Source organism: Podarcis tiliguerta (genome assembly GCF_965153285.1).
Source record: "Podarcis tiliguerta genome assembly, chromosome: 10".
Classification (NCBI taxonomy): Eukaryota; Metazoa; Chordata; class Lepidosauria; order Squamata; family Lacertidae; genus Podarcis; species Podarcis tiliguerta.
In genome coordinates this window covers 51,926,889-51,938,230 of record NC_139543.1, presented here as the reverse complement: position 1 = coordinate 51,938,230, position 11,342 = coordinate 51,926,889, and the positions used below count along the sequence as shown (strand labels likewise).

The 11,342-nt window shown below is 45.2% G+C and overlaps 1 protein-coding gene across 5 annotated transcripts in view; it reads right to left on the bottom strand.

Annotated features, from left to right (window-relative positions):
• Nucleotides 1-3,093: 3,093 nt before the first annotated feature.
• KIAA1549 overlaps nucleotides 3,094-11,342 on the bottom strand; it is a 105,879-nt gene continuing 97,630 nt past the window's right edge. For 4 of the 5 annotated variants that reach the window (XM_083401305.1, XM_083401306.1, XM_083401307.1 and 1 more), the window contains 2 exons: nucleotides 10,967-11,121; nucleotides 3,094-7,746 (listed from right to left, as the gene is read on the bottom strand). In XM_083401305.1, the coding sequence (XP_083257431.1) occupies nucleotides 7,492-7,746; nucleotides 10,967-11,121 (410 nt within the window). In that variant the 3' untranslated portion in view covers nucleotides 3,094-7,491. The remainder of the gene's footprint in view (nucleotides 7,747-10,966; nucleotides 11,122-11,342) is intronic. The other variant, XM_083401309.1, reaches the window with a different exon arrangement.

The window sequence follows — 11,342 nt, the reverse complement described above, 5'->3', positions numbered from 1 at the left end:
ATAACTATATCAAGGCTTTGCACTCAGTAGCGTTGGTTTTAACTCTATCTAACCATGTAAATCAGGTTTCCAGCCAATGTTTTGGACTGAAATAACCTTGGCTGCCCTGTGTGACGAGCTACACCGGGAGCTGGACTGGGGCAGTTTGTCCCTGTTGGTTCTGGACTTCTCTGTGGCTTTTTATAACTTTGATATCCTTTTAGTAGGGGTAAAGCTTGACGACCAGTTTTGCTGTGGCTCTGATACATCCTGGAGGAAATTTTCAGAAGGTGCTGCTGAGGGCCTTCTGCTTCATACTACTGTATGGCTATTGTCTTATGGTGTCCCTCAGAGTCCTATACAATGGTACCTCAGCTTACATACGCTTCAGGTTACAGACTCCTCTAACCCTGAAATAGTGCTTCAGGTTAAGAACTTTGCTTCAGGATGAGAACAGAAATTGTGCTCCGGCGGCATGGCGGCAGTGGGAGGCCCTATTAGCTAAAGTGGTGCTTCAGGTTAAGAACAGTTTCAGGTTAAGTACGGACCTCCGGAACGAATTAAGTACTTAACCCGAGGTACCACTGTAGTCTGTCTGCTATGCTGTTGTAACTTGAACACCAAACAACTAGGAGAAATCATATGGAAAGATGGAGCTTGATGCCACAATCCTGACGACACTCACCTCAGTCCAGTTGGCCATGGAAGGTATACTTCAGCGTCACAGATCAGTGACAAACTGAATGTGGACAAACTGAAGCTCAATTTGGCAGTGCCCTACAGTACTGCTCTAAGGTATATGATCCAATAATATGGACAAAACCCATTTTGAGTGGAGATTTGGGTGGTTACCATAGCAACAGGAGCTTGAGAATGGGCTGTGGGAAGGGGATACTGGAATTCAGTCCTGTGGGGTGTCATCTTCCCACAACCCATCTCAACCATATTTTAGGGTTTAACAAAAGCCTAATTAAACATTAGCCATGTGCCTGAATTAATTTGGGGACATATTTGGGGTTGGTTGTCCCTGGGTTGGGAGTGTGCACAGCACTAATATAGACTCACTAAATAGAAGATTTTCCTACATATTGAATACATGACCTCTTGTTCCTTTTTCAATACGGCAAACATACATTATTTTCTTTCAAATAAAGCTTTTCACGAAGTCTTTAGTTACATTCCTACCGGCCCCTACACCCACCTCAGAAAAGTGAGGTGGAAAGTGGTTAGGATTGCTGCTGCCATCTTCTCAAAGTTCAATCATGCTCATTTCATTCACTTGCTCCTCTCGTGATATACACAGCCAAAAGCCTTCATCATATTCGTTCCACCTGGAATCTTTTTCACTCTGTAAATCTCTTTCTTGAACTGTGTGTCTCTAAACCAATAATCAGTAAGTTGGGGCGGGGGAAGAGACAACATTTTATATTGTTCTTCAGTCCCTAATTTATTACAAAAAAGTATTGTCTTGTCATCATTAATTATTTCTAAAAGTGCCCAAAAGGTAGATGTCACAAGAATCTCTCTTAGCCTTCTTGTTAACCTCTGTGGCGGGTGAACTCCTCACCTCCACATTTGGATCTGAAAGATGATTCCATGGGGTTTCCACTGAACAGTCTGAGCCACTTAATTTAGAATGATTGCCCTTTGGAAGCTCAGCACAGAGATGAAAACTGGCAAACTTCTTTTGTGCACAGGCTAAATGCAAAGAGAATACCGGTATGTAAGGTTAACTTCCTCAGAAAGGGCGGCAAGTGCTGAGAGCCTGGAAAAAAAGAAAGGCCACGGAAACATTGCAATTCCATTGAAATACTGTGACTAGCTAGAGCCAGTCTTGATGTTACACAGATGCTGGCAGGCCTTCCAATGCTTCTTTTAAAATGAGGCCACAAATTCAGTGAAGAAATGGCAATGGGAGTTTGCCATGAATGAAAAGGGGCTACTTAACTCTTCCCACCCCCTGGACTATTCACCCACTCAATCCCATGCCTAAACAGCTTTCCCACTCCGTAATAAATGGGGGAGGGAGATTTTAAGTGGGAAATAGGCAGGAGTTAAGTAGCCCCCTCTCGTTGATCCTTAGCCGAGACCTGTGGCCTAGAAGATTTCAATTTTAAAAATGTATATAAGTTACACCAGCCTCCTGAGTGATGCCTCACTTGGCCCTTACTCTCAGTGTAACAAATGAGTTGGTAACAAAGGGAGTTAAACTTGGAGAGATATGTCGAGGAAAGTTCTTCAATGATTTTGGTGTGCACAAAACATTATGCGAGTAGGGGCTATTTCAACCTTGGGGTATACTCTTTATTTTTTCCCTGAACCAATCCTTGAAGTTGAAGTCACTGGTGTGAAACCCACCCACCCACTCCGTGTCTGAAGTACATTGCTTTGTTGTGGCAAAGAACTATGGATTTCAAGATGAAACCCAACTAGCTGTTTGGATTCCCATTCTACTGCTATATATGACTTCAAAATATTATTTTGATCCCCAAAATTTTTGTGCACGGAGCTCACTCACTCACATGTGAAAAGCATCGTGGACAGCTCTGCCTAACCAGTTAGCAAAGTTCTAGCACATGAAGAATGCTCTGCTTATTAATAGAAGTGAGAACAAGTGCTCTTTCTGTATAAATACTATAAATGTTGCATTCAGATAGTATACACAACACCACTAAACCAAATGGCCTGATTAAAAAAAACCCAATTCAAATGTTTCTATTTAGGAACACTGGTGGAATTTGATAGCTCAAGAATATATATATATATATATATATATATATATATATATATATATATAATTTCCCACACCTTCTTTTTCCGTTCTCTCCCCCCCACAAATATCAGGAATAGATATTTTGAATAATTTAAAACTATCCTCTACTGAGGATTCTATACCCATTTTAATTTCTTTCAGAGAAGCAAAACTTATATATTTTATTTATACCACAGTCTTGTGTGTGCATAAAAAGTCACATAGGCAGGATTTCGACGTTACTATCTTGAACAGCAATTAAGTGTGTCACGCAAGGTATTTTATCAAACACACAACAGGAAGAAAGAACCCGTAATTAAAGTAAATGTACATTAAGAGTGCTATATACCACCCAACTGGAATGTATGGTGAAATGTTTATTAACTCTACTCCAGACAGCTAAACCAACTTAGAACCAACTGATCACCCACTTTGTGGATGTCAAAGCCAAGTCCTTTCATCCTTGTTATATACTTAGTGTGCATGAGTATCTAGCCTGAGCTGACTTTGTGATGTATATTAAAATACACTATAGGATAATGACACCTCTTTGCTAGCCACTTCCATGGTAACTGATGGGATTCACCTTAGTATATCGTCACAAACTGACTTTGGCCACATCTGTATATTCGTCTGTGGCTGTGCCTATGGCTCTCCCCTCCATCCACTGCACACCAGCTTCAGCACAGAGATCCTGGTTTGCATTATCAGCATACCCCTTTACACAGGAACCAAGGAACTTCAGGCTAAGATTAGTTAACAAACCAAGATAATAAGCCAGGAACTCTGGCTTAATACCAGCAAGGATCTTCATGCCAAAACTGGAACACGACTAGAAGAGAGGAGAGTCAAGGAAGGGGAGATGGCTACATCATTCATCCATGCTCTCATTACCATGGGTTATGAAGTTGTGCCTGAGTGCTGCCATTGACTTAAAAATACTTTTTGCATGCTTTTGATAATATTGGATATTAATATGATTACAGCCTTGGCTTCTTGTGCCTGTTCTTCATTCTACACATCTATTTTCAACCTATGATGAATCAGTCCCTCTTAAGCAACAGGATCAGGGCCGTCTTACCTATAGGCACTAGGGGTGCAAGCCACCCGGGTGCTGGACTCTCAGGGGCACCAGGCTGAGAGTCCAGGGCCTGAGAGTCGAGTCCTGGGAAGAGCCTGCCCATTGGAGTGCCGCGAGTTCAGGGGCGACCAGACCAGTGAGACGCTGAGGTGGTTGGCTGGCTCCGCCCACCTGCACGCCTGGGACTGGGCAACCTGGGGGGGGGGGGAGCGCCAGGTATGCTTAAGACAGCCCTGAATAGGATTTTCATCAAAGAGCTCAGCAATCTCAATTTCCCCAGTCTACAGATCGGTATTTGTCACGTGGATCTCATAGCTCATGTAGAGGGCCCCAATGGTATCCATGGGAAAGGAACCAAATCTACCTGCAAAAGATATGTGAATCAGCTCCTTCTATTCGATTGAACCAAGATGCACTGGCACTCTTGCTCAAAACACATTAATGGAGGATGTGTGTGTCAAGGTATACAGTGTGGAGTGTGTTTTCAAAAATCAACCAAGCAAGGTTAAACACACTGGTGAATCAAGCAAGGGGGTAGACCATCAGTTCATTCATTAATACCTTAAGACAGTAGATGCATTGAAGCCACACCTCCACACAAATAACTGCTTTCGACTGTCTTTGTGCCACTGCTTTAGCTTTAATTTAGTCTAAGTTAAAAAACAAAAACGGGAAAAAATACACTCCAACAAATAAAATAATTTAGTTAGAATTTCCACTCGTTATTATTACGCAGGTTACAATTAAGCAATGGCTGTAGGACAGTAAAATTACACCTCACAACTAGCAATAAAATTAAAATTCTGTAAAAACTAGTGCCTGGGTGGCATGTACCGTCGTTATCAGTAGGAACACGTACAAATGCAGAGGTTGCATCTAATGGTGAAATCTAAGCTTTCGTTATTCTAAAATGGTCCTTTTTTCCATCACAAGGTTAACACTTTATTTGTAGGCTTTATCAAGAACCCAAATGCAGAGGGTGGTTTATGACAAACTAGTGCTGGTGTTGTGATATCATCCTGGCTGGCCTCTCCTGCTCGTCTCATTTCAAACTACAGACTTGCCGCTTTTAAGTCTCATAAGAAACGCAGCACTTCTGCCTTCGTGACCTTTTGGCAAATTAACACAAAAGCTTAATCTACCACCCCCTCCTCCCCAGCTTGAACACAAAGGGAGTTTTCACAAGTGATGTTAAGACTGCCTTTCAAGGCCAATTTGCATGTTACCATCAGTGGGTAGGGTGGAAGGCTGGGAGGCCACCAGTAGGTGGAGCCAGAGCCAACGACAGGCGGAGCAAAACTAAGTCCAGTTTTGTCCCCATCCTCCTCCCTGCTGAGTTCCGCAAGAGCAACACTGACACTATAGAGGATGAAGATAACAGGCAGTGCCACCTTCTGGGCTGGTTGCAAGTAAGAAGGCAAGCAGGGGCTGGCTGAGAGCAGACTGAGGTTGGCGGGGCAGTGCCCCATTTGCCCTAACAGATCAGCCTCCACTAACATTGCATTTCAAGTGAATACCTAACATGTCTAAAGAATACACTTTAAAAATACAGTGTGTGGGAAATGACTTTTTTACGGGAAGAAAGGAATGAAGTGAAAGAAGCACGTCTGGTACCATGTATACCTTACATTTCACTAACCTGAGAACCAAGATCAGCTTTAGCTCCCCATCAATTGTATACCTGGTTGCACACTTGGGCTGGCTCTCGTGTAAACTGTGGAAAAGCCCTCTGCCTCTTTCCTGCCACGTGAATGCTGTCCACTGGCTTACCGTGTCCTAGAAGATGCTCATTTTAAAATTGAGGCACCAATGAGGAAGTGGATTGACATTCCCATCCAGTGTTTCATAGCTGGTTGGGTCAGCCGTGGACAAATATCATCTTGAACAGACTTGTCTCCACCCTTTCTGAAGATGAAGCAATTAACTAGGCTCACCCCTTGGGAGTATGTTTGCTTCTCCTTTTTTTAATGGTAATGATCAGTACTATTTTTCTAGAAAAAGAGGTGCTGGAGTTCACTATGAACGCCTCCCTTGTCCTCTTAGAATGGCAATGGTGCCCACCTGAGAGGTGCCGGAACTGAGCTCCAATGAGTTCTGGCTGCAAGTATGCCCTGGTAATCATGATGAGAATTAGGAGTGGAGAAATGCTTCAATATGAAAGGCTCTTGGTTTTCTGCAGCAGAGGATGGGGCCAAAGGGTAGATGACCTACTTGAAATAGCATGGAGGCACATTAAATGTACACCTTCCATGTTCTCCGCTCGTTGGCATACACCTTTCAGGTTAGAAGCAGAAGAAGAGGAGGAGGAGTTGTAGTTTGGATTTGATATCCCACTTTAACACTTCCCTAAGGAGTCTCAAAGCAGCTAACAATCTCCTTTTCCCTTCCTCCCCCACAACAAACACTCTGTGAGGTGAGTGAGGCTGAGAGACTTCAGAGAAGTGTGACTAGCCCAAGGTCGCCCAGCAGCTGCATGCGGAGGAGCGGGGAAGCGAACCCGTTCACCAGATTACGAGTCCACCGCTCTTGACCACCACACCACGCTGGCTCCCACTGTAAGGTGGGGAGGAGGCAGAAAAATGGAAGGGCAATGGGCTAGCTAGGGGCTCTCTGATGTTCTTTTCATCACAAAACTGGAGCCAGTTGTGTTTATTTAAAGCATTTGTACATCACCTTTCCCCCACTGCCTGAGGTGTAATTTCAGCGTCATTAATGCAGGTGTTGAGATGTCCTCACCATGTAGAATAGTGTCTTCATGTCACTTGTGAAACTGCCTTAAACATTTCCATCCCCTCCTATCTCCACCTATCAATTATGAATACCAAGTAAGTCTTTACTTTCTTTCTTTTTTAAAAAAAAGGAGAATTGTTTTTCTCTCTCAGCCTGAATGAATACAAATGACTATATCCTTGGTTTTTTTGTTAGTTAGTTAGTTAGTTAGTTAGGGTTTTGTTTTTGTTTTAAAAAAGGTCATCATTTCAACTTTGCAAACATCAGGATGAAGGGACATTTTGAAGCTTCAGCACCAGAAGAACAACAAGGGAGAGTGCAGAGAACGGCTCCATTTGGAAGCACAGAGCAATATTTAACAACAACTATTATTGTTCCGGTTTGTTAACAGGTGGCTCCAAGTCTTTTATTTGTGGAGTCTTAACAATGGTTTCTTTAAAGTAATTGCTTGCACAGGATCAACACGGCTTCTTGTGTATTCGAAGTGACACTTATCAGCAGCACACACGGCCCACCTTCTTGGGGGTGTTTGAAACCACCAGACTCTTTCAGTCTCTCATGAGAAAACAGCTATAACTCCATCTTGCAAACTTCACTTTCCTTCCTCAAACACGGAGTCTCGTGCATTGCTCTGTTAGGGGATGGCTTTGCCATCTCTTGCAGCGCTTGGCTTCTCGACCAGAACTGTCATCGAAATGAACAGTCCCAACCAAAGATCCCAATCAAAGACACACAAGCCCAATGCTTGTTACATCTTCCCAGTTTCCCTCACCCTCAAGAACGAATTTCTGCTGCCAATTCTGCAGAGTTCTTTCTCACCGTGCCCCATTTCTCTTATATTGTACACGCTCATTCCTCTGACAGAAGAACAGGGCTACTGCTGATTTCCTGTGAGTCTAGCTTCCACGGGAAGCAGATACACTTGGCAGATTTGCAGCGACATGGCAAATCAGCTGTGGAAGTTCTGCACAACGGTCTGTTTCTGAGAGAGGCGGAGGAGCTCCTCTCGGATTGCTTTGATGAGAGAGGCCGACGAGTGACCCGGCTGCAGGTCCTCAGTGGAGCTGGTGTTGTAGCAGAGCCCCGGGCCCTGGTGGTTGCTGTGTGGAAGCTGCACAGGAGGAGCTGAGGGCTGTCGGGCCGAAGTCCTCGGCATCTGGAATACTGGTGAGGAGGAATATTCTTGATGTCCAGGCGTATGTGTCTGGGGAAAGGCACAAAGCATTACTGCGTTTTGTGTTTGGGAAGTGTAGGTGAAAAGATGAGGAGGCAGAAGACCAAACAAACAAAAACCAAGGCAGAGAAGAAAGCAAGTGAGTTTCTCTTGGATCTGAAACGCAAAACTGCAAAAGTTTGAACGCATGCAATTATTTGGGAGAAATGTTGGCGCTCCTGGAGTCTCAGGGCTGCACAATTGCTTATCCCATAATAACACTAACCTCCAAGGTGTGCCAAAAGGCACTGGGGTTTGGTGCGGGGCTTGTTTTCAGTGACCTGGAGATTAATGGCCGTGCAGTGGGGCAGAAAGCACCATCTATTTGTATCAGGAATTTAATACCTAGACTGTTTTCACATCTGCTTTGAGACCACAAAAAGGCGACTACGTCAAGGTGCATGACTGTTATGTATTTTTGCAGCAGGGCTGACAGCATCAATTTATAACACGCCATCTGGCTTGTCTAAAAAGAGCCACGGACTCAAACTGGGGAAGAGGGGAATTAATTTGCTCTGAAAAGCATGAAGGTGAGTAAAATGAAGGGAAGTCATAACAAAAGGACGGTCGTTGGGTTGTAATAAGTAGCCTTACCAAAATACATTTGAATGGGCGATGCATGCACTGATAAAATTAACAATGTTTGCACACCAACCATGTCCACTTCAGCGTCAGAATACTCCCCTGTGCTCTTGAAAGGAGAGCACACACAAACCCAAACTGTAAGAAGTTGCAAAAACTTGGGCAGTACAGGTAAAATAGGCCGAAGGAAGAAAGAACCAACAAAGGGCTGCAAAGCAACACTGAGCCAACAATATTAGCAATGGCAGGGCATGCAAAAGCAGCAGAAACTCAGCTAATTGCCATGGCAAACAAGTACAGAGGAGTTAAACCCAGTTAGAACCAGCAGGTGGTAGAGAAAGAGAGAGAGAGAGATACTCAATTATGTGTTTCTGAGGACAGTACAAATATATGGATGATTTGGACCTCAGTATCAGAGGCTGTGGGGCTCAAACCAGGCTGCCTATAGCGCTGCCCTGCGAAGGTTCGCAGGTGTCACACAGGAAACCAGAATCCTCCTGGACCACAAAGTCAGGTGATGTCACAAGGCCAATCCAGTGCCGCCACCTGATCTAAAGCTTTCAGATAAATTGATTTCCCTGAACTGGAGCAATGCCGCTGCAGAGGGAAGCCACCAGGTTATCTTCTTGCACTGCACCAGTCGGGCCTGCCCATCGCCTACCTCCTGCCCTCATCCGCCCAGAGCACTTGCCCACCTTTCGGCACCAGCTGGGCAGCTATGGTTTGACACGGTGATAAGGAAACTATATAGTGTGCAGGAGAATGCGTGTTCCCCAAGGCCTGCTGCACGTTTCCTTGTAGAATGGCCCCGGTGCACCTAAAGCCACCATTGTGTCTGCTGAAATAACAGATCTCTCACAAGTGTCTTCTCCCCAAATAGGAGTCGTGTCACCTGCAGGGTTAATACAAAACATACTAAAGGGAGAGACGGTGGGACAGATGGCCAAATTTGTATGGGGTGTTCCAGATCTCTTCCCTTCCCCCTTCCTTGCATGAAGGCAACCGTATAATGTTGCACGAGATGGCAAGATTGTAGGCTCACAGAGCAGAGGAACCTGCCTTATACCAAGTCAGATCATCTGGTCTATCTAGCTCAATACTGCCTACACTGACTGACAGCAGTAGCCCTGGGTTCTAGGCAGAAGCCTCTCCCAGCCCTACCTGGCAATACCAGGGATTGAACCTGGGACCTTCTGCATGCAAAGCAGGTGTTCTGCCACTGAGCTTGGCCCTTCCACAAAGACCCCAGTTTCACTATGGTTATTGTGGTACACCACTTACTAGAAGTTTGCCTCCATGAGCCAATAATAGGGACCAATTGCCCATCCCTAGCTAACGTCACGTCTGATCAGCAGCAGTGTTGAGAGTTCCAACTTTTCCTTTGGGAAGCCAGGAATGCATTGTGATTTATTCTTTTTCTGAGTCTCTTTAAAAGTTATTTCTCCATTTTGGGGCTCAGATAGGGTGGGTGGAATGGGGACACCATTATTGCTTGCAATAATGCACTTCAGGCGGTACTTTGTCTTCCTTCAATGAAGGAAGGTGCTGAAGAGACAAGACAACAGAGAGTTGGGAGAACCCACTAGTGAACTACGGCTGATAGGAACAAACGATGTTTTGGGGTCTTCTCCAAAAGGTGAAGGTAGCATGACAAAGACAGCATTGACCGTGTTGTGCACATTAATCCCACTATTACTCAAGTAGGTTCAAGTGGGCTTTGATCATACTTCAAAACCATTTTTTAAAAAAACAAAACAAACCACCCCATGTGACCCACTTTTTTTAGGTTTCTTAATTTCAATGGGTCTGCTCTTGAGAAAAACTGAAGGCCACCCCATGTTCTAGAAGTAGTGTCTTGCCCAACTGGTTTCTAAAACTAAAACATCCCTGTGCAAACACATGGCATTTTGTTTTGCTGTGCTCAAGGAAACTTCAACTCCGTACTCCGTAGCCGATGTTAGGAACTGACAAGGCTCCACTAACATCAGCGAGACGATCTGTGTCTTTGTTGCTGTTGTTAGTGCTCTCTACCTACAGTGGTCTCATGAGACGATTTCAGGGGAGCAGAGCCCACCGAGAGCATGGATCAGGGGTGGGGGACCTGCGGCCATCCAGATGGTACGTAAGAACGTAAGAAGAGCCGGCTGAGTCAGGCCTTTCTCACAGTGACCAAGCCAATGCCTGAGGGAGGCCTGCAAGCTGGACACGGGCTCCACAGCGCTCTCTCCCCACCTGCGATTCCCAGCATTCAAATCTTGCTCGAACGCAACTGGTTTGTTAAACATCCCTGGTGTTGGACTGCAACTCCCATCATCCCTCACCACTGGCCATGCTGACTGGGGCTGATGGGAGCTGGAGTCCGGGCAACATCTGGAGGGCCACAGGCTCTCCATCCTCTGGGCACAGAGGAGAGAAGCCAAGGGTGATAATGAAGAAGACAGAGAAGCAGAGTTTGGGGGCTGGAATGCGAAAGTGACAAAAGCAGCGGGCTGAGGTCAGAGGAGCAGGTGGAGATGTCTTGAGAGGAGGTTCCCCAAGCAGCACAGGATGGAAAAAGGGGGGGGGGGGGAGAAACAGCTGAACAGAACACTGCTTCGGAAACTATTCAAACATGAAGCACAGTACTCACTGCTTCTCTCCTAGCATATTCATCCTCTCCACGATACGGGGGCCACCCGGGTTCCCCCAGCTGGCCATGCCCTGCTCTGCCTGAGGGGATCTCCACTTGTTGACCTCCGATCCTGCTAGCAATTCCCACCTGAGTGAGGTGCTGTATCTGAGAACCTTAAAAGCAAATATTTGTTTGTTTTCTGTTTGGTCTTTCCATGCAGCAACAGAAGGGTGAAGGGCAAATGAAAACTGGCAGCAGCAGGGGATCAGAACAAGTATATGGGGGGGGGGGGAGTGGCGTGTGAGGAAAAGGAAAGTCTGACTTCATTTAATCAAACTAAAGCTTTTTTTCGTTCTTTTAAAAAAAGCTCCCAAAGGAAGGGCGACAAAAGGAC